The sequence below is a fragment of the Zalophus californianus genome, chromosome 3 (assembly GCF_009762305.2).
Source record: "Zalophus californianus isolate mZalCal1 chromosome 3, mZalCal1.pri.v2, whole genome shotgun sequence".
NCBI classification, from domain to species: domain Eukaryota; kingdom Metazoa; phylum Chordata; class Mammalia; order Carnivora; family Otariidae; genus Zalophus; species Zalophus californianus.
In genome coordinates this window covers 194,403,193-194,429,033 of record NC_045597.1, presented here as the reverse complement: position 1 = coordinate 194,429,033, position 25,841 = coordinate 194,403,193, and the positions used below count along the sequence as shown (strand labels likewise).

General features: G+C 61.8%; 1 protein-coding gene across 1 annotated transcript in view; it reads right to left on the bottom strand.

The window, feature by feature from the left end:
• CROCC2 (ciliary rootlet coiled-coil, rootletin family member 2) overlaps nucleotides 1–22,371 on the bottom strand; it is a 71,627-nt gene extending 49,256 nt beyond the window's left edge. The window contains 14 exon segments of the mRNA XM_035726861.1: nucleotides 604–815; nucleotides 1,127–1,282; nucleotides 1,318–1,332; nucleotides 1,635–1,731; nucleotides 2,838–2,912; nucleotides 2,960–2,991; nucleotides 2,993–3,068; nucleotides 3,598–3,701; nucleotides 8,194–8,359; nucleotides 9,730–9,760; nucleotides 9,763–9,835; nucleotides 11,907–12,055; nucleotides 13,103–13,253; nucleotides 22,183–22,371. Of these exon segments, the coding sequence (XP_035582754.1) occupies nucleotides 604–815; nucleotides 1,127–1,282; nucleotides 1,318–1,332; nucleotides 1,635–1,731; nucleotides 2,838–2,912; nucleotides 2,960–2,991; nucleotides 2,993–3,068; nucleotides 3,598–3,701; nucleotides 8,194–8,359; nucleotides 9,730–9,760; nucleotides 9,763–9,835; nucleotides 11,907–12,055; nucleotides 13,103–13,253; nucleotides 22,183–22,263 (1,418 nt within the window). The 5' untranslated portion in view covers nucleotides 22,264–22,371.
• Between the last annotated feature and the right edge of the window lie 3,470 nt (nucleotides 22,372–25,841).

Sequence of the window (25,841 nt, the reverse complement as noted above, 5' to 3'; positions counted from 1 at the left end):
CCAGAGCCTGCGGGCCCCCACGTGCCAGCCCAGGCACGGTGTGGACTTGGGAAGCCCCTCCCAGCCCCTCACTCAGGACTGTGGGCCTCTGGAGGTTCCACGCTTCCCCACTCCCACGACCCCAGGGCACTGAGGTGTGCACAGAAGCATCCAGAAAGCCTCAGGGCCGACTGCACCATAGGCCGCCAGACCCGCAGGACAGCGCAGGAGGGCTCTCAGGCCACCCCAGTGGATGTGGAGAACAGGACGGACAAGACGGACATCTGAAGGCCGGACGGACCCCTGGGAGGAGTCCTTGCCGCCGGGCGGGAGGCGGGAGCGGGGAGAGGGCGTGCCAGTGGAACCGGGCCGCACTTGGGGGATGCAGGCGGAGGGGGCAGGGCATAGGCCGGGCCTGGGCAGAGGCAGCCCAGGTGGGCCCAGATGACGGCAAGGAGACTCAGAGTAGGCAGGGGGCTGTGGGGCTGAGGGGGCAAAAGGAGGCCAAGGGGGGCGGCCTTGCCAGGAGCAGTTTCTGTCCCGGAGGTGGGCCCGCCCTCTCTCCTGCTGGCAGCGCCCCCGGGCTGTTGCCGCCTGGCCTGCCCCGCCCAGCCCTGCGGTCACCTTCGCAGGAGCTCACTGGTCGCCCTGCAGTGCTGCGCCTCCCGGCTCTGCGTCCGCAGCCTGCGCAAGAGGTCCTCGCGCTCCCGCACCTGCTCCCGCACCCGCTCCTGCAGGAGTCTCCTTGAGGCCTGCAGCTCCTGCTGGCTCTCGGACAGCTGCTCCCGGAGCCTGGCGGCCACGGCCTGAGAAGACTCCAGCTGCAGGCGCAGTTCCTGCCCGGGGCGGGGGTGCAGCGTGACCCCCTCTGGCCTAGACGGGCCTTGGACCAGACTCCCCCAGCAGAGCTGCACTGCAGACCAGAGCCCCCTCCCTGGGGCTGCAGCTCACGGGGGGGGCGGGGGGGGCCCAAAGACACACTGGCTGTGTCCAGACCCTTCCCCGGAGCCACCTCCTTCTCAAAGGCCCCTGGCTCCCCTCGGTGGCACCCCCGCCACCCTTCCTGTGACCCGTGGCTGAGCCACGGGCAGGCCGGGTAATGGCCCTCCGCACACAGCTTTGCCTCCGGTGCCCCGTGGCTGCCCACCTGCTCCCGCAGCTGCCGCCTCTCAAAGGCTGTCTGCACGGCCTGCAGTGTGGGGTCCGGGGTGTCCGGGGAGCGGGCCCGCGGTGGGGACACACCCTGGTGGGGGGACGCAGAGCGCGTGGGCCTCCTCAGCGGGCCCCGGGCCTCCTCATCTCCAGCGCTGCCACCCCCCCCAGCTCCGGGCCCCCGGCGTCTGCCCGGGCCACCTTCAGGGTACAGAGAGGAAGGGATGGAGGGAGAGAACTCAGGGCTGTGGCCAAGCAAGGCCCTTCCAGATCCTGTGGAGGGTCAGCCATCAGGATCCTAGCTCCTCTGCCGCGTTACCGCAGGAAGGACCCAGACGGCCTGCACCTCTGTGATGCTCTTCAGAACGTGCTGCAGGGACTCAGCTCCCTCCTCCGAGGTGTCCTCTAGCAGCTTCTGGGCAGATGCCTCAGCGGGGCCGGTGCCGAACTCCCACCCTGTGCCCGCCTCCCGCAGACCTGACGCTTCTCACAGCCCCACGCACCAGCTTCTGGACATGCATTCTGAGGGAAGAGATGGTTGCCTCCTTCTTCGAGTTTTGCTCTGTGAGCTTCTCCACCAGCAGCGCCTGCTCGGAGACCCTGGAGAAAAGGTGGGGGCCGGAGAAAGGGTTGTCAGAGCAGAGAACAAAGCCCATAGTGCAGGGGTGCCCTGAAGATGCACGGGCTGTGTCCACACTCCACCTGTGCTGTGGTCTACACCCTGGCATTGGCCGAGCGGGCCTTAGTCCCTTGCCTGGTCAGACACTTCTCTCCTGCTCTAGAACCTTCAGTGGCCCCCACTGTCTCTGGAGCAACATGCAGAATCAGAGTTCAGGCCACCACCCTGCCCCTGACTTGCTCTCCAGCATCATGGCCAGTGGCCCCTGAGGCCCTGCCCCTGTCCTTAGGGCCGTTGGTCCAGCTGCTTCCTCTGCCTAGAGCACCTCAGCCACTGAAATCTAACAACAAGTGATGTCATTGTCCCTTCCTTCCCAGGAGCCAGCTTCTTCTCAAAGACCCCTGGCTCCCCTCCGGGCACCTGGGTCTCCCTTCCTGAGGCCCCAGCATCTTTGGCGCAGGCCCTGGGGTGAAGCCCCTGCAGGCTGCATGGGGCCATCATGCTCCTTTGGGGCTGCTCTGGGGTTTGTTGGACTCAGCTGGCCCCCTGAGGGTAGGGCAGGTTTCTTCCCCTCAGCTTGCAGGTGTTTGTGGCCGAGTGACCCTAGGTTCTGTGGAATTGTGCGCCAGGGCCAGCAGGTTAGGCCTTCCCTGGGGCCCTGTCTCCCCACTGCCTGCTGAAGCTGCCCACTGGAGATTTCTGAGCCACCGACATGGTTCTGCGTCCAAAACCTCGTGTGCTTGCTCTGAGGCTCATTTGCACCAGGAGTAGACCTGGGCCCCTCCACCTGCCTCAGCTTCTTAAACGGGCTACCTCAAAGCAGGAGCCCACCTCTGGAGGGATGTGCTTCTAGGACGGAAAAGTCCACTTCTGGGACCCAGCTAGGAGGACGCAGTCCAAATGCATCCACTGCAGCGTCCCCTGAAACCCTCAAAGTTCGGGCGCTATAGCTTGGCCTCCAGGGGTTGGTTAGGGACTTGTGAGCCCACCTTGGGGACCATCCCTCTGCCACCAGGAGGGCCACCATGCACGTGAGCAGAGGGCTGGGAGGTCCAGCCTCCCGGCCTGCCTGCCGCCCGGCACCCACCTGGCCTGGAGCGCCACCTTCTCTGCGTCCCAGCGGCCCTGCAGCTGGAGCATCTCCCGCACCTTGTCCCCGTAGCTGCCGCTCCAGCTGCACAGCCTGCAGGGCCTGCTGCTCCAGGGCACCGGCCCCCGCTGCTGGCTGACAGACGCAGGTTTGGAGTCAAGGTTCAGGCAGGCTGTTTGCAGGCGCCAGGCTGTCCTGGCCGCCTCCGCTCGCATGTCTGTGAGACCCCTGGGATACAAGGGCAGCACCCCCAGCTTAGCCTCAGGACCGTCTGCGGGCTCCGGGCCCGAAGGCTGTGAGCGGCTGGGAGAGGCAGGGTCTGGTCACCTGGGCCCCTGCTCTCTGCCCACAGCCAACCCCCTCCCCTGCCATCCTCAGAAGCCTCCAGCACATCCCAGCCGGGGAGGGGGAGCGGGGGCTGGCCAGGCCGGCCAGGACAGGCTCTCTGCTTCCAGCACAACACTGAACCTCTGAGCCTCAGTCTCCTGCTATGCGAACGGGATCCTGACATGACATGTACCTCAAAGATCCCAGACCAGACCTGTGTGAGGTGCCAGAGGGATCCGAGGGGCCCTGAGCTCTGCCTGTGGATCCCCCGCTCTGCAGCATCCCCCTAACGGGCCTGCCCCGCTGCCTTCTCTCCCCTTGCACCCCTGCCTACCTTGCTCTGTCTGTTTGTGCTTCTCCCACATCGCTCACCTTTCCTGTCCGTTCCTCCACACCCATGGGACCAACCCCATGCGCCCCGTGCCCTCACCTCTCTGTGGTCGCACGCAGCTCGGCCAGCTGTATGCGGAGTGCAGTGACCTGTCTCCACAGGAGGAGGAAGTCCTGGGGCCCCCCTGAGTGTGTGTGCTGGATCTGAAAGCAAGAGGCTTGAGTCTGCTTCCGGCATGGGAGGTGAGAGGAGCCCTGCAACCCCACTCACCCTCTCCACAGCCCTCTCCTCTGGATGCCAAGCTGGGTTGGCTCCCACGGCAGGCAGCAGACCCAGCACCACCCTAAGTTCCTGCAGCCCCCTTTCCCATGGGCTTATCTTCCCAAATAATGCAAATTGCCTGCTTCCTGGGGAGCAGTGCTCACTCGCTTACCCCAAGGACCTGGGGAAGTGACCACATCCAGGTCCTGCCCAGAACCAGGACTGACCCAGCCTGGTCTCCCTGCAGCTCTCAGCAACTGTGCGCCCCCCCACCCCCCAGCCAGCACAGGGAGGGGGAGAGGCTTCCTTCCTCCTCCAGCACCAAGAGAGCAGCTCTTACTCTAGGGGAGCCCCTAACATGTCCAGGTGTGGGGCTTGGTCCCTGAAGGTGCCAGGGACACAGACGCCTCTACCATTTGGAGCTCACGGAGGGGAAAGTGGAGAAGCCGCCCGCTGAGACAGGGCAGAGTGAACTGGGTAGTAATGGTGGAGCAGGAGACCACTGCAGGACTGTGGGGGAGGGACAGGGGACGGAGTTGGGGGCAGTAACGGGACGGGGCCATGTGTGGCCAGCAGCGTCGGCCTTTCAGGGAACTGAGCTGAAGCCCAGGGGTCCTGAGTCTCCACACCACCTTCCCAGGCCCTGCACTTGGCTGTGTCCTGAGTGCTGACCTCCCGCGACCCCAGCAGGCTCTCCGCGGGCCCAGCGCTGCCCCATACTCCCTCTGCCCTCCCTGCCTGTTCCAAGGGCCTCTCGAACGCTGCTTTTGGACAGCGTGCCTTCACTTCTGCTGGCTCTCAAGACCCACACACCCTCCCTCCTTCATAAAGCCTTTGCCGATCCCCTGTCCTGATCTCACATCTGAGGTCCCCCCCTTGAGCCCAGAAACACGTCGCTGTAGGCCCCTGCGTGCCTGGGACCAGAGTCCTCTGTATACTTGCACCGCTCTCCCCACCCCCATTGTGATCCTCAAAGAGCAGGGATTAGACCTGCCTCCTGGAGGAGCAGATGCCTGGCCTGGCCTGCCCAATAATTACAATGAAACTACGTTAGATTCCAGACTTCACAGCTTCCGGGATGCAAGGCTGGGCTGGCCAACGTGGGGAGGAACACTCAGGCCAGGAACCGGCGAGGTCAGGAACTCCAGAGGAATACACGCAACCTCTTGCCAAACTCAGCAACTTGCGCATGTTTCCTTGACCACAGGGGCTCAGGGGACTGAGAGAAAAACCTGGGGTCCATCCAAAGGGGGAGTCTGCCCACACTCATGAGTGAGGTCTCAAAGCTGCTCTCTAAGGGGCGCCAGATGTGCCTGACCAGAACCCCCACGTGCCCACATACACACGAATGCACACACCAGCCCTGCCTGCAGGACACTGTAAGGAGGTACCGTGGATGGAATGCCTGTGTCCCCTAAAATTTGAATGTTGAAACCTAATCCCCAGTGGGATGGGATTTGGAGGTGGGGCCTTCAGCCTCCACCCTCGTGATGGAGTTAGCACCCTCATAAAGGGGCCCTGGGGAGCTCGCTCACCCCCTCCACTAAGTGTGCGTGTGTGCATGTGTGTGTGTGTGCGTGTGTGCATGTGCGTGTGTGCGTGTGTGCATGTGCATGCGTGTGTGCATGTGTGTGGTTATAGTGAGAAGGAGCTGTCCAGGTGTGTATGTGTGTGTGTGTGCATGTGCGTGTGTGGTTGTAGTGAGAAGGAGCTGTCCAGGTGTGTGTGTGTTTGTGCATGTGTGCATGTGTGTGTGTGCATGTGTGTGTGCGTGCGTGTGTGGTTATAGTGAGAAGGAGCTGTCCAGGCGTGTGTGTGTGTGTGCGCGTGTGTGTGTGCGCGCGTGTGTGTGTATGTAGTTATAGTGAGAAGGAGCTGTCTGGGCATGCGTGCATGCATGCATGCGCGTGTGTGTGTGCGTGCATGTGCGTGTGCGTGTGTGTGTGCGTGTGTGTGTGTAGTTATAGTGAGAAGGAGCTGTCCGGGCCCCAGGAAGCAGCCCTGGCCGCACACTGAATAGTCTCTCACCTTGATCTTAGACTTTCTGTCTCCAGAACTGTGAGAATTAATGTTAACATAACATAAGCCCCGGTCTGTGCTGCTGTGACAGCAGTCTGGTGGTAAAACGGGAAGGAAAAGGATCTTCCCTGTGGATACGGGGCGACAAGGCAGCCTGTAGTTTTCAGTCTGAAGTCATATAACCTGGTGGCTTAAAAACAACTCAGGCTGAAAATGCACTTCATTGTGGCCCCAAAGACTGTCAGAGCCCCTATGCACCTGTCAGAAGCAAATGAAAACCCTTTCTGGAAGATACCACATCCATTCCGGGTTCCAAAGAACTTTCACAAAGTTCCAAGAAAAATAAATAGCTCTTGGTTTAAAATAAAAAAATAAAATCACCAAAGACACAAGGAAACAGAGCACTATGATCAAAAGCCAGCAGAAACAATAGAATCAGATCTTAAGGAACTTGAGATGTTGGAACATCAGACACAGTGGAGAACATAACTATTTTCAGGACGCGTCAGCAAGTAGACGAGAGGTTTGGACATGTGAGTTAAGAGTAAGATATTTGGAAAAGAATCTACCAGAATTCTTAAAGATGAAAAACACAATATTTGGAATTTAACAAAGCAGGCAGGTTTAACAGAGCTTGGACACCAGAGACAGACGAGCTGACCAGGTAGGTATATTTGAAATTGTCTAGAATACAATCCAGGGTGACAGAGAGAAGACAGGCCAGGTTCAGAAGCCTGGGGGGCTCGGGGCGTCGTGAGAGCAGCTGGCCTGCTCGGGGTTGGGAGGAGCAAGGATGGGCACAGGCAACGCTCGGAGACGTGAGGGCTACTTTCCAAAAGTAACAGAGACACAGCATCCTGATGAGTCTGAATCAGAATAAACAGAAAGAAATCTGCACAGGGACACATCCTAGTAAAACCGCAGAACGGCGACGTCAAAGCTGCCTGGTGGGGAGGACAGATTACCTTTGCGGGGAGTCCACCGGCATCAAAGGCCCCGGGCACTGACTTCTGGCAGCAACCGCAGAGCCAGAGGACAAGGGAAGGGTCTTTAAGGTACTGAGAGAGAGCACCCGCCGACCATGAGACCTTCTTTCACGGCCAAGGGGGAAATGAAGACCCTTGACAAGCCAATCCAAGCTGAACTAGAGACCTGTCCTCCAGGGCATTCGTTCCGCTCTGCGGTCACAAGCCCGGCTGTAGGAGGAGGCGGGGGCAGGGTCGTGGGCTGCCTCTAACAGGCCCCCTGCTGTCAGCCACTACCCTGCGTGGACAGACACGGCCTCTCGGGGACACGTGTAAAGGTGGCACTCTCCCTCTGTGGGCGCTCTGCTTCCGCACAGCAGGAGGGCCCACCCGGCCTCCCACGGAAACCACAGCCACGGATGGCCGGGCACAGGGGCCAAGCCGTCCTGCGTGGCAGCAATGCCCCGGGCCTGCAGGGGCCCAGCCGGCTGTCCTTTCCGCCTGATGCTGGGCGGGCAGTGCAGGACGGCCCTGGGAGGCGGGCTTGTCTGAGGGACGTCTGGGTGTGATCAGCCTGAGGCCCAGGCACGCTGGCTGCCCTTGGCCTCTGCTTTCACCTGGAAGCGACCATTTTCCAGGTGGTGTCTGGGAAAAACCCTGCCAGTGGCGCCAGCAGAGGACAGTAGGAAGGCCGTGGGGACACCTGCTCCCTTTAGAGATGGCCACAGCTGTGGAGGCCCACCTTGCCCCAGGCCATGCCCCTTTCAGGGGGCTGTGTCCAAGGACAGACCAGAGCAGAGGCATGAAGGCCTCTTTTCACTCCGTGGCCACAAGCATAGCCGTGGGAAGACCTGCACCAGGCAGGGGAGCAGGGGGTGATGTGTCCCAAGCATCTCCCCCAGCCCACGCCAGGGGTCTTGCCATTAGCGACCACCCCCGGGGCCTGCGGCCTAGGGCACTGTGGCCTGAGCCCCTGAAGGGCTTAGGGTTTCGGAAGACTGTGATCAGGCAAGGCCTGGGCGGGCCCTGCTGCCGCTGGCCAGGGGCTGGGAGCAACGGTGTAGCCCCAGGCTCCTTCGAGTGCCCCCCCAGCCCTGCAGCCCGAGCAGGAGTCAGGCCTACGGAGACCTCCTTCTTTCTCAAGAATGGGGCAGGCCATGCCAGAGCCAGGACCCTGTGCCCTCATCCTACTTTCCAAGTCTGATCTTGGGATCCTGCCTGCCTGGTCTCGAGGAAGGGCCTCCCTAACATGGTGCCCCCACTCTGTAGACTGTTGTGGCCCAGCTCGATGGGAAACATGGTGTGGCAGCAGGTCAGCAGCCTTGCCCTCCAGGAGGAACCACAGCTAGAGCCAATTCACCCTCTCCCAGTCCCCACTGCCTCCCCCCTGCCGTGGGCCATAGGCACCGGGACAGGTGTCCCCTGCCAGTGGGCAAAAGCGGGAAAGCACCTGTCTCTCAGTCCAGCGCTGAGCCTCCCTCAGCTCCAGCTTGCTCTGAAGATGGAGCACACTGTCCGCTGTCCTGGCCAGCTCCTCGGCCAGCCTGTCGTTGGCCTTCTTCATGTGCTCCAGCTGTTTCCGCAGAAGGGTGTTCACCTGGGAGAGGCCGGTGCTCCTGGCCGGGCAGAAACCGCAGCAGCATGACCATGGGCAGGTGCCTTCTCCTTCCAAAGGCTCTGAGAGCCAAGCCCCACGCTCCCTGGGCCCGGCCAGGCCAGCTCAGTGTGAAGGTCCCCAAGCCACCGCTAAGCGGCACTGACCACCTGCCATGGGGTGCCCACAGCTCCCCAAACTGGGGCCAGTATCTGAGTGCCCCCCGGCACCCTCCGTCTCGGAGACGCCTGCTCGCCTTCTTCCTCCCACGCGGAGCGTCCCTAGCTGGGCCCCACGAGTGCGGCTGGCTCTGTCCCAGGTGCAGGGGTGAGCCCGGAGACGCATGAGAGGGGCGGCTCTGGCAGCTGAGGGGACCGGGCCTGGGAGGAAAGGGCAGGGCAGTGGAGAGATGACGTCCCGTGAAGGGGGGCAGCCCCCTGTGGCCGTGGGGTCCTCTCTCCACTGAAACTGGCCGTGATGGGTAGAGCGGCCCTCCGAGAGCTAGCCCTCCCGGCCAGGCTGCGAGGCCGCGAAAGGGACCTTCTCTGCTCCCCTTTCAACCCGAGCATCACCTCCTCTTGGGTTGTGACCCCTCACCCCCGCCCCTGCCGTTTTTTGAAAACTGGTTTTCAAAATGCTTCTCAGCACTTTCCTTCTGTTTCCAGAGTCCCTGAGGATGAAGCAAGTAACGGGAAGTATTCCACAAATGTCCTAACCTCCCCCAGGTCTGAAGACGCAGCCGAGCTCAGGGGCTCAGCCCCTCCTGGCTGTTCTCCCTGCAGTGTGGAGACATGCCCCTTCCCTTCTGGGGACGGTGTCCCAGAGCTTGGGGTCAGAGGCTACTTCTGGAGGACTGGGTTACCACTGGGGAGGCTAGGGCATGACACGTGCTGGCCGCTGGTGAACAGAGGAGCCCCTGACCATGAAGTCAGAGTGGCCCGAGCCAAAGGGGCCTGGGAGTCAGGGCCAGAGCACTGAAGAAGGGTGGGGTTGAGGGAAGCACCCATGGGCACCCCAGCACTAGCTGTGCTAGCAAGGGCCACGGTCAGCTCAGGGGGCCTGCCTGCAGCACTGGCCAGAGCACCAGCCTCGGGGGCGTCGGGGCCTGGAGGTGGCATGCTCGGAAGCGCAGGGCCGGTGAGACCCCCAGACCTATGGGACCTGCACCCCACACCTGAGGCCCACAGCCGGTTGGTCCCCCTCCCCACCCTGCTCTGCCCACTCCTTCCCCTGCCTCTGAAGCCTGGGGCCAACGCGTCCAGGGCAAGTTTGACTTGGAGTCACTTTGGGAAGAGACTGGCCAACGGCCCCAAGGCACAGTGGGGTCTGCTGCCTCCAGGGTGACGGCCGAGCTCCCCGGTAGCCCTGACTGCCGCATCAGTCCCGACTCACCTCTGCTCAGCGGCCTCCAGACGGCCCAGGCCTCCTCCAGGTCCACGCTGTGCTCTAGCTCTGACCTCCGCAGCCGAGCCTCGGTGGTCTCCAGACGGGCCTGGAGCTGGAGAGGGACAGCAGCCCACCTAGCCAGCAGCTCCTGAGCCCACCAGGCAGGGCAGCTGCGGCATAAAGCCCTCCCCGAGGTGGGAGAGAGGGCGCCCCTCGGGCCGCCAGCAGGGGTCTGCTGAGGCTGAGGCCCCTCCACACGATGGGGATGGGGCCGAGGGGCAGGCATTCACCCCCCGACCCTGGGCCAAGTGCCTGCGGCTGGCTGAGGAGGGGAGCCCCCGGGGCTGCTTCATAAAGAAACTGCAGGGCAGGCCTGGGGTCACCCCCGCTGAGAGCGCGAAAGGGTGGGGTCCCACCCCTCCGGCTGCCCCCCTCCCCGGCCGTTGCTGGAATCTTGTGTTCCCCGTGCCCCCTCCACAGGTGGGCAAGAGCCATGGCCACATGAGTGGCTTCCACCCCCAGCATGCCTGCTGGGGATGGGGGTCATCTGAGCCGAGCTGGACCAGGCCTGCCTCAGAGCCTGAGTCCTTCCTGGCTCCCTGCTGGGGCCTGAGCTCCAAGGAGAACAGGAGGTGCTAGGGGCTGCCCCTGGCTATGCCGACCCAGAGCACACTTGGGGTGTCTGGGGCGGGGAACTCAGGCCCAGCAGGCGGGCTGGTGGGGTGCTGAGACACGGGGAAATCAGGAGAGCCAGGAGGCCAGGGCAGGGGCTGGGGGTGACCACAGAGCAGTCACATTGGCCCCCCCGACCCCCGCCCCACCCTGCCCATCTGCTTGGGGGTGACTTGGGGGCAGCCGGGCCCCTCTGGCGCCTGCACAAGGGGGAGGCTGAGACGCCCGTGGGAGCCTGACATGTGCGCTGAGCTGCGGGGTCTGGGAGTTCAGTTCTGACTCATGAGGCTTACTAATCTGTCCGCAGGATTTCTGGCTTCTATTCCCACCACCGGTTCCCAACATCTCCCCACCCTGTGCTAGGAAGGCCCCCCACCCCCACGACTGGGCCCAGGCCACAGACAGCCCTGGAGGGCAGGCGAGCTCGCTGATGTCCTCCTGGAGCTGATGGGGCTGAGGATGCCCCCGTGGTCCTGCCTGAGGGGCTCACTAGGGGTGGGGGCAGCCGTGAGAGCGGGTGTTTAGTATGGGGGCTGGTGGTGCTGCCGATTCCCGGAAGCCCCGGATATCCTGGGGGCCTCGGGCAGCTGGTACGGGTCACTGGTCATGCTGGGGAAAGGGCCAGCCCCTGGTTCAGCCTCGGCTCCAACACTGGCACCCCAGCCCTGGGCAAGTCTGGCTGCTCTGAATCTCAGTTTTCTCTTCCGGAAACTGGGGTCATGTATCCTGCCACATAGTGCAAGGAGGACTCTGAAGATAGCAGGGGTGGGGTGGGCCAGACGCAACAGGGACTCTGAGCACCCCGCACTGGGAGCTGGGCATCTGCAGCCCAGTCCCGCGTCAGGAGCCATCGGGCTTGGAGTGGCAGACCTTGGAAAGAGGGCTTTGGCCTGCAAGTTTCCTCAGCTTTCTGCCATGGTTTTTCCCCACCTGAACAACAGGAGGCCCCCCCGAACCCCACACTTTATAACCACATGGCATCTTGCTGCGGGGGAAAGCATTGTGGGTGCCCCAGGGACAGAGGACCCAGGGGTCACAGCTATCCTCTGAGGGCTTCCCTGGCCTCGGCTGTCAGGAAAAGGTGGGGGGTGGGGGGCAGAGCCAATTCTCTACTACAAGCTCTGTCTGAGGGTTGGGGCCAATTCCTAGCAGACCCCCAAAAGTGAGGTGTTGGCGCTGAGGGCTCAGGACTGACCCGGCTGCCCCCACAAAGCCACCGGGCAGGCAGGACACAAGTCAACACTTCAGCTGGGCTGGGAGACCTGGGGGGGGACTTTGCAGGAGGGAGAGGGGGCCTGGACACCCGTCCTATCATCACCTTCCCCCTCCAGCCCATTTTCCCGTCTGTGGCTCGGGGTTTAGATGTGCTGTGGCTGACGTCACCTGTCATGCTATGTCCTAAGACTCGACGATGGTCCCGGCTGTCTGGCCACCAGTCCCAACAGGTGACTGCCTCTCCGCAGGCCAGGCTGCCGCCTTCTGCCTGCCACGTGCCCGGTGCGCACGCTTACCCGCTCACTGAGCATGTGGTACCTGCTGGCCAGCTCGTCCTGCTCAGTGCCTGCCTGGGCCAGCAGGTTCTCCAGCCTGGCCAGCTCATCCTGCAGGAGCTCATTCTCCTCCTGCGCACGGCCCGAGGCAGTCAGCAGCCCCTGCACCCCTGTAGGGGCAGTGCCAGCGTCAGTCCGGGCGGCCGGACCAGGGCCCCCCGCCTCCTCAGCCACGGCACCCTGTCCCCACGGTGGGCCTCTGGGCCAGTCCCCGGGCTCGCACTGCTGGTCTGCCCCGCTCTTCCAGGAGGGTCCAGCTCTGACCCGGGACCCTGGTGTGAGGATGTGCACTTCATGCTCCAGGCCTCCCTCCTGCTCCTGTCGGAGGGCGGGCCACCGACACCTTACCTCTCATCCACACCTTTAACCCCAGCAGAGCCCCAAACCAATTAGAGCAGAGGGTGGGGGAGTGGCCTGGACACTGGGGACCCCCACCCCCTGTGAAGCAGGGAGAACTGCTGAGTCAGGGTAAGGCGACCTCATCTGAAGAGCGAGTTGCTTTTCTAAGTACACAGTGGGCTTTCTTCTTCCTTAACACACACCTATCGTGAGTGACTGGTTCCCTCAGGAGGCTGGACAGACCCTTACTATAGAAAGGGGTGTCGGGACCCACACACAAGGGAGTCACCAGCACTAGCTAGGGCCACGTGGCCTGACCAGTGGGTGGCACGGCTGCAGGGACCCAGCCTGGGGCCAGTTCCTTAGCTGCAAAGCGCTCTGCCCCAGGGGGCCTGCAGGCAGGGTGAGCAGAGGTCTGGGGCAGGGTGCAAGGGGCCTGCTCAGTGTCTGTGCTTCCTGAGTGTTGACCTTCAGGATTTTCACTCATCTAATGAAACCCAAATATGATGAAATCACGACGGCTGGTCACAAATGTGTCACAAACACAAACGCAGCGCTGGACAGTCCTTGTGGCCTCGTGGTAAGCATGCTGTGAGTCTGGACACGTGACCCCTGTGGGTGACCCCGGGGGAGGGCGTGGTTCTGTGCCCCATCACACTGCAAGATGACAGGAGGGGCCAGCCTAGGTGGGGCTTGGAACCCGGAGGGGGACACTGCAGGGGCAGGGGACGCATGGAAGCTAGACTCCAGCTGATGGCTCTGTGGCCCCCCTGGTACCCACCCCCACCTCCATCGTCACCCCTACCACCGCCCGTCACCTTGGTGTGGTTTGTCCCCCAGGCTGCCAGCCACGATCTCCCGGATTCGGGCAGGTACAGGCATGGGCAAAGCCTGCAGGCCTTCCCCACGTACAGTCAGGGCCCGGTCTTCTCTGCTGGCCGTGGGACTCAAGACGGTGTCCTCCAGCCTCTGAAAAACAGCCATCCAGACTCACTTGGGGCTGGCAGCCTCCTGGACAGTGAGCCCATTGGGGTCCGTGGGGGCTACCACAGGGCGCTCCCCAGCCCAGCCGCCAAGTGCTCTGCAGAGGACTGCCTGAGGCTACCACCCAAAGCACATGCCTTGGTTTCTCTACCCGTAGAGTAACCGGCGGTGCTCTGAGCACTGGGGACCCGGAGGACACCTAGCCTAGCTGGTAACTGTGCCCTGCCCTCTGGCCCTGCTCCACCTCTGTGGGGGCCAGGCTGAGTGTTCACAGTGGGTGTCTCCAGAGGCACCGGGAGGCAGGTGCCCCTGCTCCGGTCCTGGGACCCGACCTCCCAACCACCTGCAGCAGCACACGGTCTCGCCACTTTCACAGTGGGGGCTGCTGGGAGGGATTGACAACTTGTAAGGGTCTAGGCCCACCCACCCACCTCCCTTTTTGGAGGCGGCCAGCTGCTCAGGGCTTTGCCCTGCCCGCCAGGAAGGGCACGAGGGGGCCCTGGGAGAGGGCAGAGCAGGAACCGTGGGAGGGGCTGTGGGAGGGGAGTGAGGACAGCCCTCCTTCCCGGCCCGGCCCGTCCAGAGCAGCTGGCCTGCCGGGGGAGAGGTCTCAGCAGGCCTGGAAGTGGGCAGGAAATCCCAGGGTTCTGGATAGTCAGAGACTGGTATTGGGAGGTCTTGGGCTCTGAGTTGGCACATTGCTTTTGTTCTGGGGATTCTTTGCATCATGAGGTAGGCAGAGCTGGGGGAGGGCCGGGGGGTGCCCTCTAGACCCCGGGCCCAGGCAGGGCCCTTCTTGCTGGGCCTAACTGTGGCACTGGCCATGGGAACGACATTCAGGGGCCTGTGAAGCAGCACTTCACTCTTGATGTGAGAGCGCTTGGTGTGACAAGACCACCGGGTGCTTCCCAGGGGATCCCGAGACAGTGACTCTCCAGGGCCGCAAACCGGGGTGCTCCTATCACAGCCCACCCAGTCCCAGACTTCTGAAACTCACCCCTCCTCTGGGCTCCCCGGGATCCCCCTCCCCTGGGGTCCCTCAGAACCTGCTCCCTCGCCCTGTGACCCCAAATCTCCCTCCTAGCCCAGGGTCCGGATGAGGGACCACTGAACCGCCTCCTACTGCCTGTCCCCTCCCTCCTCTGATTTCCTCCCAGCTCTCCCTGAAGCCTTTCCGGGTTCAGACGGCCCCACCTGGCTCTGACCCTCAGCCCCTGGCTGGTGGGGGTGGAGGGCTTCCTGGGCGTACCCCTGTTCTGCCCACCCCATTGCCCTGGTACATTCTCTCTGTTCTTCCTTCCTGAGATCCCAGCCTGGCATCTTCTGCACACACGCCTCAAATTCTCCCTGGACACAAGGCATGTTCCATCTGGACCAGAATGCCAAGAGTCACCACCCCCTGCCCCCGCCCCGAGACCTGGGTTCCTGCATGACACCTGGTGAGGCCCCATTCTGATCCCCAGCCCAGGTGCTGTACGGTCACTGAGCAAATACCGCGAACCAACTTCCACTGCCCTCCCCCTGGGGTGAGACCCCTAGTCCCGGTTCACCTGGGACCCAGCCCTTCTTCAGGCTGGAGCCTTACTTCGCAGTGATGCTTGAATTTGAGTCAGCAGGGGGCCTTGGGAAGGCGCCATCCCCCAACACCCCCCCATGCGCCCCTTCAGTATTACTCCGGGTGGGAGGTGAGCAGCCTGTCTCCGGCGGGGGAGGATGTGCCTGCTACCCTCTCTGGGCCAAGCAAGGCACGAGTGCCAAGACCATCAACCCCGCCTAATGTCCTCCTGGGAGGAAAGGCGGCTAAAGGGGCTCAGCCATTGTCTGCCCTGAACCCTGTATTTGCACGCGGGGAAACTGAGGCTCAGAGGGGTAGTGAGACCCACCCCGGCCCCGCTGTAGGAACAATGAACTCCAGGAGGCTCTCCCTCCGAGGCCAGCACCGACTCTGCCCCTTCGTCCTCCCCCACCCTCCCCACTCCCTCGGGCATCCGAGGCGCCACCCGCTAACGGGAAGGCTGAAGCAGCGCGGCATAAACTTGACTCATTCCTAACATTTACAGAGGGTCACTTATTAGCCGAGACGTCCCAAGAGGCGCTGGGGGCGTAATGGGTTCCAGCTGTGGCCGGGTGCCTGCGATGGGCCACGGCCCAGCTGGAGCCGAGGGGGCGCGGCGGGGGGCGCTCGGAGGGGAGGGGCCGTGGGGTGTTGAGGGCGGGGAAGGAGCAGGCCCTGGAGGGGCAGGGGCAGGAGGGGGAAGGGGGGGCCGGGAGGGGAAGGGGAAGAGCCAGGAGTGGGGGGCGGGGCCAGGAGAGAGGCCCGGTCTCCATCCGGGGCGGGTCGCGGGGGCCTCGCGGACCTCCGGGCAGGACCCCCGCGGCTCGCCGCCTGTTCCCGGCCGCCTTGAGTCTGGCCCAGAGAGGCTGCTCACTCCGCCCCGAGACCTTCCTGTCTGCAGCCCCTGGCCGCCACTTGCGGCCCTGCAGGTCCGGGCGGGTCGCCTCCTCTGCGGGCCGGGGGGCCCTCCTCCCCGGCTGGCCATTTGTGGTCCGGCCCCGAGGCGGGGGGTGGGGGTGGGGGTGGGGGAGTCTGCGTGTCGGGGCAGTGCACAGGGAGGCTTCCAGAAGGCTACCCCCCGCCCCGGGACTCTCAGTCCGTCGGAGGAGGACTGGACATCTGTTTCCCCAGAGACCCCAGACTCACGGTTGAACGCAGCCCTATCCCTTCCTCCTGCCTCCAGCGCCCTCCTCAGCTCAACTTGCGCTAAAGGCCCCTGCGAGGTCCCAGTCCCTGTGCGGCACGGCCCGTGGAAGCAGATCTCTGCCAAAGGGGCCAGGCGCCCCTTGGTCATGGTCACCCCTCCCCATTGCGGCTGTGTGGAGGGGAGAGGCTGCGCACGGAGGAACGTGGGCTCCCCGATCTACCCCACCCAGATCAGAGCAGGACTCCCCTTTTGAATTGGGCTTGGGTCCCTGTGCTGCCGCAGCCAGTGCACCGCATGACCCTGGGTGTGTCTCCTGCCTCAGGTCCTCATCTGTGAAATGGGAGGGGGCATCCCAGAGCCCTGGGGGTGCTGCGCCTCTGGGGAGGGTGGGGTGTGGAGTCCGGGGGACAGGAGGTGGCTCGGGAGGGCGGGTGGCCTTGTAGGTCAGGAATGGAAATGACACAGAGCAATTTCACTACTTCCTCTTGCTGGGGAGCAGCATCAGTAAGTCCCCGAGTGGCTCCCCCTGGGCGTCCAGGCTCCTAGGGGCACCAGACGCAGACCGCCTATTACCCAGGAGGAGGGAAGGATGGGCTCGCAAGAGGAGCCTGGCATCTTCGGGATGGAAGGTCAGGCTCCCCCACCCCCGACCTAGGGAGACCCTTGGGTGCCCCAGAGTGCGTTCAATGAGCCCAGTGGTAGGGAGGGAGGGGCACCCGAACCTCTGATCAAAATCACCCCGGGACAGAGCGTCCAGTGGACGATCCCCGCTCAGCCGGCTCACAGGCTGCAGCCTCCCGGGGCAGGAGCAGGCCGAGGGAGGGAGTGCGAGTCCAGGAGCTGTCCTGGGCCCCTCCGCCGGCGGACTGGCCGGCTGCTGCGTTGGGTGGCCGAGCTCCCACAGTGCCGCTGTGTGGCTGCCAGCGGTACTGCAGGAGGCTGTGGCTCCGGGGGCTGACCTGCGCCACGGAGAAGGGAAGGTCGCCAGCCCGCAGGAGTGAAGTGAGGCGGGGCATTCCCCGCTGAGGCTTTCTTAGCGAACATCGTCACTCCCGCTGTCGTGACCCCAAAGGGCAGGTTTCCTGTTCACTCTATGGGCGAGGAGGCTCCCCCAAGGTCACGCACCCACAAAAGGTAGTGTTAGGACTGACCCGCCTGTGGGTCCCGGCACCTTCCCCGTGGCAGGAGACGGACTCAGCAGGCACACTGGCCTCAGGTGTCCTGCCCGGTGTGGCACGTCCCTGAGCCCAGGCAGAAGGCAGAGGAACTGAGAACCTGGCCCCACATGGCTGCCGCCCCCTGTGCTCCTCCCTGTCTGCCCACTCGGGCCCTCCCACAGGCCCCCCTGCCTCCCTCGGCAGCAGGCTTTGGCCCTCGCCAGGAGCAGGCACAGCTGGGGAGGACACATCCGAGGACAGGGTCTGCAGCCAAGGCCAGCTACCGGACGTCTGCTTGCCATCCTTCCGTGGCTTGGCCTGCTGCAGAGAGGGCCCTGGCCGGGCTGGTGGCCTGCCAGGCTCCGTTTCCTGAGGAAAAAGAGCTCCTCTGTGTCTGCGGTAACACCTGGCCCCTGGCTGCTCTGTCTTAGCACTGGCCAGTTCAGATTTCTGTGCATTTGTGGAGCCTGCTGGGGCCCTGGGTGTCACCCCAGGAGCAGGGTCCTGCTTCTTACGGGGGGCAATTTGATCCTCAACTCATAATAAATGGGAGATCCGGGCCAGGCATTGAACAGGCATTTGGGGGTGAGGGGAACAACTTGTCATTTATCTCTGAGTCCCCAGCATGATCAGTGCTTGGTACAGGTCACCGTGTGAACGACGGAAAACCCAGCCTAAGGTGTGCATCACTAACTACAAAATGATTTATATTAAGGAACTCTCGGAAGGGCAAGGGCCCTGTTGGTCTTGTTTGCTCCTGTGTTCGCGGTGCGCACACAGGCTTCCTGGAGGAGGTGGCAGGACAAGCAAGGGCCCAGCAGCTATAGCGGAGGCACAGGTCAGGTGTCCAGGTGGAGGGAAGAGTGGGAGTAAAGACAGTGGGGTGGGTTCTCAAAGTCTGCATGGGGCCTGGGGGAGGAGGGTGCAGGGGTGGGGGGCAACGAGGCAGGAGGGGCAGACGCTGTGGGAGCCTTGGATGACTATGGACCATGGTGTGGCAGCAGGGAGAGCGGGGTTTCTGAATGAGGAGGGGGGGTGGCCCATTTGATTAGCATAACTGCTTAATCTGACCCGGTCTGACATGACCTTGGCTGCATCAGGGCAAATGGATGGAAGATTCGGAGATGGGCCAGAGCCTCTGTCCTTGGCTGGCTTGGAAATAGCGCAGGGCTTGGGCCTTGGCAAGTGCGTGAGGAGGGCTTGCCGCACCAGGATGCTCTCAAGCACCCTATAGTCGCATGGGTGGCCCCCTCAGTTCCCATCCCCCCTCATCTTCTGTCGTGTACCTAACACGTTGTCCAGCAAGCCTTCCTTCTTCTTATGCATCAGTGGTTTTTCTCTCTCTTTCAGACCCTGCTTATTGACACAAACTGTTTTAATTTATAACCCTCTTTAAAAAAGTGTTGCTCCCACACGCCCCATGAGGTACCCTTGCAGTCAAGGTCACCTGTGACCTCCATGTTGCTAAACCCAGGGGTCCATGGTCTCCATCTTCCTTGATCTCTTAGCAGCATGGGGGTCACCACCTCCTCCCTGAAACATTCTCCTCCTGACACCACCCCCAGTTGTTCTCATCTTGTTGGCCACCCGTCTTGGTCTCCTTGGCTGGTTCCTTCTTGCCTCTCCCGTCTGTAAGTGTGGGAGCGCTCCAGCTCCTCTTTCCATATACACTCACCCAGCTACGCACAAGCCAGCAACCCCACACGTCTATTTCCAGCATGGAGCTCTTCCCTGAGGTCAGGTCCGTATATCCACTTACCTCCCTCCCATCCCCGCTTGGATGCTAGTAGGCTTGTCCACTCTAAGGTGTTCCAAACAAAACCTCTGAGCACAATATACTCAAACGAGGTGTAGAAAACAATTTGAAGATCTCTACATGTCTGGAAATTAGGGTATTTATACCTCTAGATGACCCATGGATAGAATCACAATGGAAATTAGGAAACAGTTTGAACTGGATAATAACGAAAATTATTATATCAAAATGTATGGGATGTAGCTAACGCGTTGTTTAGAAAGAAAAGCATACCTTAAAAAAAGAAGAAAAAGAAAATGGGGATGTGAAATGATACAGTTGTTATGGAAAACAGTAGGGTGGTTCCTCACATTAAATAAGAAGTTACCATAGGACTCAGCAACCCCACTTCTGGGTGTATCCCCAAAAGAAGTGAAGGCAGGGACTGAAACACAGATTTGCACACCAATGTCCACAGCAGCGTATTCACAACAGCCCGAAGGTGGAAACAACCCAACGGTCCATGAACAGGTGAGCGGAGAAACACGATGTGGTCCATCCACACAAGGGAGTGATTCGGCCTCGCAAAGGAAGGACATTCTGGCCGCGGCTAGCACATGGATGAACCCGGGGGACATCGCACTGGGTGAAACGGATCAGGGACAGAAGGAGAGATATTGTCCAAGTCCACCTCTGAGGTCCTGAGAGTGGCCAGATTCATGGAGGCAGAGAGCAGAAGGGTGGGCACCAGGGGCTGGGGTGGGGCTGGGGAGTCTGTGTTTCATGGGGACAGAGTTTCAGTTTGAGAAGGTGAGAAAGTTCTGGAGATGATGCTGGTGATGGTTGTATATAAATGTCAATGGGCTTAATGCCACTGAACAGCACACTTAAAGATGATTAAAATGGTAAATTTGATGTATATATATATTTTTTGCCACCTTTTTAAAAGAAGTTAAACATTTTTTTAAGATTTTATTTATCTACCTATTTGAGAGAGAGAGAGAGCGTGCGCACGCATGTGTGCGGAGAGAGAGACAGAGTGGGTGAGACAGGCAGAGGGAGAGAGCATCTGAGGCAGACTCTGCACTGAGCACGGAGCCCAATGCCGGCCTCGATCCCACGACTGCAAGATCACGACCCGAGCTGAAACCAAGAGTCGGACACTCAACTGACTGAGCTACCCAGGCGCCTCATTAAAAAAAAAAAAAAAAAAAAAAAAAAAAAAAAAATTTTAAAAAGAAGCCTGCAAATTAATGAGATAAGCACACATCTCAAAAAATTAGATGAGCAACAAACCCAAAGAACTGAAAAGCAAAGGCATAATAAATCTATACAATAATGAAATAGAAGGTAAAAATACTGTAAAGAGGATCAACCAGTGGCTGAAATCAGAAAAGCAAAATGGGTATCGCTCAGGGTGCCCGACTCCTCTCGGCCTGCCCTGATCCCCCGAATGTCACACAGGAATACCTGGGTCTCCCACCCCTCAACTCCAGGATCCGGCGGCCACCTGCTTCAGATCCTCAGACATCAAAACAACAGCAAGAAGATACTGGGAACAACTTCTATCAGTAAATTTGAAAATTTAGATATGTGGACAAATTCCTAGGAAATTATCATTAATCAGAACCTACACCTGAAAGAGAGTCTATTTCGATAGCTTTTAAGGGGACCGAATCCAGAATCCCGGGCCCCCTGGCGTTGCCCTCCCCGCCCGGGGCTCTTCCTTGCGTCCGCCTTTCTGTCTGCTCTAGGTCTGGACCCCCTGAGAACCCAGCTCTGAGGGGGAGGCCAGGGGCTGGGTGCTCTGGGGTGTGCCGTGCAGAGGCTGCAGGGGCGCTTCTCCAGGCGTGGGGAGTACCATCAGGCCTGGTCCCATCTGCAAGCCACACCTTGCCCAGGCCCCTCAGTTTCCCTGTCTGCAGCTGGATGGGCTGGAGGAGCCCTGTGGCCCTGCCTCCCTGTCTGGACAGGCTTATCTGGGCATCTCTTGGCGCCTGCCTGCCTACTCACCCCCGGGGTGATGGCACCCAGATCTCCATCACCACAATGCAAATAACAGGTGTTGGCTGGGTGGGCAGCGCGGACCTCGGCTGGGACTCCTTGTGACTTTCAGTGACAGTTTCCCACAGACAGTGGGATTTGGGGGCAGCCTTGTCTGCCAAGCAATGGCCCACTGCCAGACAATGGCCCCAGCCGGCGTCTCTCCCGCAAACGCTGGTAGCCATAGCAACGTGCTTCAACCCTCAAGCCTCTATTTTCCTGGAATCCAGAGAGGATGATCCTCTGGGATGCCTGGCTGAAAGTGTCTTGAAACTAGTGTGCAAGCCTGCCCTCCCTCCATCTCCTTCTCTCCACCAGAGAACTGACACCCCTTGGGAGCTGGACAAAGTCACCCACCCAGCCCCTTGTTCTGTCTTGTGTCACCTGATTCAAGGGTCCCGTCCCATCACATTGTACCCTGTGTAGGCATCAGTGTGTATGTGCACGTGTGTGCGTGTGCGTGTGGAAGGTGGCTCCACCATGTCATTTAATCATGTGGCAACAACTGTGGGCAATTACTCTTCTCTGGTCACCTGTGCTGTTTATATAGGGCCATGTCAACCCCCTACAGCGCAGTCCGAGGTTCTAAGAACTGGGTTCATAAACAACTGAGTCAGCCGGGGCATCGGGGGTTCACTGGGATCCCCGAGGGGTCAGTCAGGGTGCGGACTGCCCGCCCGTGGTGGCCGGAGTCAAGTGATGGCAGTGGTAGGCGCCTGAGGGCGTGGGACGGCGGGGCCGGGCACTGGGTTGACTCTGGGAAGTAGGGAGTGAAGGAGAGAGGGGCACGGGGAGAGTTCTCGGTCCTCACTGTTGCTGCTGTTATGCACACGGGAAAGTTCTGGAAGTCAGAGAACAGATGCTGGGATGAACCACATCCGCCCAGCCATGGCAGCTCCCACACTCGGCCGCGAAGAAAGCAGTGAGTGGGACCCCAGTTTGGAAGCGTCGCCTGTCCCCCCCACCTGCAGTGTGCAGGCTGCGAGCCTGAGGCTCAGAGAAGGGGGCTGACGGCCTGAGCTCATGCAGGCATGGCTGGGGCGGCTGGTTGCTGGGCTCAGGTCTCCCCATGCCCAGTCCGGTCTCTCCCCAGGCCCCTCTCCGGAGCTGATGCTGCACTTGTGTGTGCGTGCATGTGCGCATGTGCGTGCTCATGCTGACCATGTGAGCCCTCAAGTGCCCCTTGGAGCTGGGGAGGTGTGGCCTCTCCGTGCACCCCCCAAGGTGCCCTTGAGCCTACTCCCAGGAGGGTGCTGGAGGGCGGGCACCCCACTGACCTGGATCACGGTGTCCAGCCCCAGTGGGGTCTGCTTTGCAGTGGCATCCCCATCACCGGGCTCGCTGGAGGCAGAACTCATCTCGGACCGGAGCACGGGACTCGGGAGTAAGCCGGGGCTTGGCTGCCCGGTGAGTGTCCTCCTGGCACCCTGGCCGAGCCAGGACCTGCTTCGGTGCTCCAGCACCACACCAGCACCACACCTGGCTCTTCCGTCAGAGTGCCCAGCTGCCCCCTCTGGGCTGGCCACCAAGCGGCCAGCTTAGCCCGGGGCGTTGCTGGGGCAACCGCGACGCTGAGGATTGAGTTTCCCTGGAAACAGGAGTGCAGGCCTTGCTGCCATGGGGTCTAAGGAACGCTGTTGTCTGGAAGCGGTTTCCTGGAGACCCGGAGGCGTCCTGGGTGAAGCTGTCCCCCTGAGCGACACACCCAGGAGGGGGCTGGCTCTCCCCCAGACCTCCCCCTCACCCCGCACCTGTGGGAAAGGGCTCCCAGCCTTCTGGGGTTCTCCCTGGGAGGACTGTGTGTTTGGGGGCCGCACACCAGCTTCCCCCTGAGGGAGAATCATAAACTGGCTTTCTTTTCTAACATCTAGAAAAGAACTCAGAGGTCAGTAGCTGGCTGGCGTCCAGCAGATGGGTAGACTGAGGCCTGGTGAGAAGAAAGCACCTGCCCAAGGACCAAAGGAGACCCCCCTCATCCTAACCTTGTGCTTGGACGCTTCCCTCTGGAGCCCCCCGCAGGATAATCGACTCCACACGTGATTTGTGTCACACTCGCCCTACTCCTGTCACTGAAAGCTTCCCAGAGCCACATAAAGGACAGGCAGGGACTCTCAGAGCTCACTCACTGGGGTGGTGGGACCCAGGCCCAGGGGCTGGGCAAGGTGAGGGACAGGCACAGGCCTGCACCCCTCCCAGCCTGGGCCTTCTGGGGCCTCTGGGCTGAGTCTGGCACTGGGCATCCAGTCGGACCAGTGTCCCCTCCCCACGCCTCATTCCAAGCTGGACCTCTCCCTGCGGAGTCCTTCTTGAACAGAGGCAGCCGCTGGAGAGGGGCCCAGCAGCCAGGAATGACGGCCCCTCAAACGAGTAGAGGCCAGTGTAGGGACTCTGGGGATGTCCCCCGAGACTCCCAGAGCCTGGGCTCCTCTGGGGCATCCCGGGAGGATGGGGGGCAGCCCACCGGGGCAAGGCCAGGAGGGACCTGTGGTGAGGGGTTCCTTGGTGGGAGCGCTGCCGAGGTACTGCTAGGCGCCAGGCTGTCTCCTCAAAGTGGAAATTCAAGACCGGGTCACCTGTGCTCAAAAGAAGTGTCTCCGAGAAGTGCCCGTGCTCTGTTCTGGTACCCTCAGGGCCTCTGCCTGCTGTCCCCCAGGAGGACAGCCTCCGAGTGCCCCAGGCAGGCATGGGCCAGGCTCCCCAGCTGGACACAGTCCCACTGGGCATCCAGGGCTGGCATGGGGCTCATTGGACACGTCAGTGCACACGCCCTAGCCAGTCCTCCTGCCCCGGGCCCCTCTGGACCAGCAATAACCTCCAGCTTCTGAAGGCACAGATTCAGAGCCCAGGGGACACATGCTGTGTGGTTGGGCACCTCCCAGCACCCAAGGCTGTCTACAGCCCGAGGAGCTTGGGAGAGGTGTGAGGCAGGTGTCCTCGGGGAGACAGAGCGGGGCGGGGGGCAGCATTCCCTATTGCTCAGAGGCTGGGCCTCATCTGACCCCAACGAGCTGGGCTCTGGGGGCACAGAGGGTGTGGCCTGCCTCTGGTGAGAGTTCCTGCCTGGGGAACTCACTGTGGGGCATTTGGGTAATGGTGGGGCGTGAGGGGGCTGAGGGGGCTGGCGTGATTATCTGTGGCCACTCCCAAGAATCCAGGAGAGTCGCTGCCCCATGGTGGGAGGGGCATCCTGCCTGTGCCTCGGGCCCCACCCCATCCCCAGCGTTCACCTTGGCCTGTTCTCCCCCTTAACCCCCCAGGCTGTGCAGGGAAGCCCAACACAGACCAGCCTTTGCCCCCACCTCTGTACCCTTTCCTCCAGGGAGAAGCCCAGCCCCTTGGGGGTTGGGCCCTGCCCGTAACCCCAAGGTCTCACTGCTTGGTGTCCATGCTCGTGGCCCCTGGTCCTGGGCCATCAGTGGACAAGAAGGAGAGCCCTCAGGACAGGGCAGCCCTGGGCCTGGGCATGGCCCCTGGGGAATGTTCTGGAATGGATGGAGGGTGTGCGAGAGGTCCTTACCACGCAGGCAGCATCTCTGTGGGATGGGCAGGGCAGGGTTCAGGGAAGACCATGGCTGGTCCTGACCCAGGGTAAGAGAATGGCCTCACTTCTTTCCGTCCGCCACTGGCCCCAGGGGCACCAGAATTTGCCACACTGGATTCCCGAGAGGGGAAGGGGCCTCAGAACTCGCTCGGAAGTACTGGCTTCCTGGTGTGAAGGCTGGCCACTTCGGCCCTTGGTCGTGTTTCTTGTACTCGCCCTGACAGACAGGACAGGGGCGGGTGTGGCTGGGCCTGCCGTGGATGGGACACGTGCGCCTGACATGTCCTCTGAAGACGGGTCACACACAGGGCAACCCCAGAGGAGAGGAACGGCCTGCCTCTGTCCCAGCCCCTCAGGGCCTCCAGGCAGCCATCCCACCCTAACTGGCTCTGGGATCTGAGCGGCTGTCTGTCTGTGCGCTTCAGTGACTCTGTTCCCTGGGGACATGCCTCCCCTGCAGAGCCAACTGTCCTCGGTGACCGTCCGACGGGAGGGTGGGCGATTGCTCCAGGAGAGGAGTGGCTCCTGCCGGCAGCCACGGTTCAGCTGACCCGGGTTCACGGCCTCTGTCGGGCGTGTCCCTTGCAGGGGCTGGACAGGAAGCAGGCCGCGCACTCTGCAGTTATATTAAAATATAGCCTCCTCTGGACACTCAGGCTCAGGCGCCATCCAGAACTGCGGACTGCTGCCCATGGGGGGAGCGCCCCTGGCTACCAGTCACTGTCTGTGTGTCTGTGCCCCATGACCATGGGACAGAGGTGGAGGCCATGTAACCGAGGGGTTGGATCTGAGACCCTTGGAGCCCCCCTCTCCCCGCTGCCCCTGCCGGGCCCCACCTTGGGCCGTGGCCCCCCGAGCCTCCTTCTTGCCTTGCAAAGCTTCATGGCAGAGCTCTCTGCTCCCTGTTGCCTCTGCCGCTGGCTGGGGGTGGCCACCTTCCAGGTGACAGTGCTGGCCGGCCACGCACCTGCTTCTCCTTGGGGGACCCCAAGTGTCCACAGACACCTGGACAGTAGCCCGCAGCAGACAGATGAACCCTCCCACCCCAGCCACCAGCGCACGTGTTCCTGCCACAGGGAGGTCTGCTGCTTCCTGCCCAGCGCCTCCTCAGTGCCCTCCATCACCCCGGTGCCGTCACCCCTGCTGTCGGCTGCCCTGTGGCCTCCCACATGTAGTCCCACGCGTCCTCGGCTTGATGGAGCGGTGCAGGTGGGAGGGGGTGATGGCCTTCATGCCAGAGCTGGTCTCTGCGAGTGGAGGCAGCTGGCCGGGCAGCGAGCCCCCTGCCCCAGGCTCCTGGGCAGGCGGCATGGCCTCCGTGTCCTCCCCAGACCACGGAAGCCACGTGTGGGAGGGCCGCACTGGGGCCGCTGGGAGAGGCCGCCTGCGGGGGAG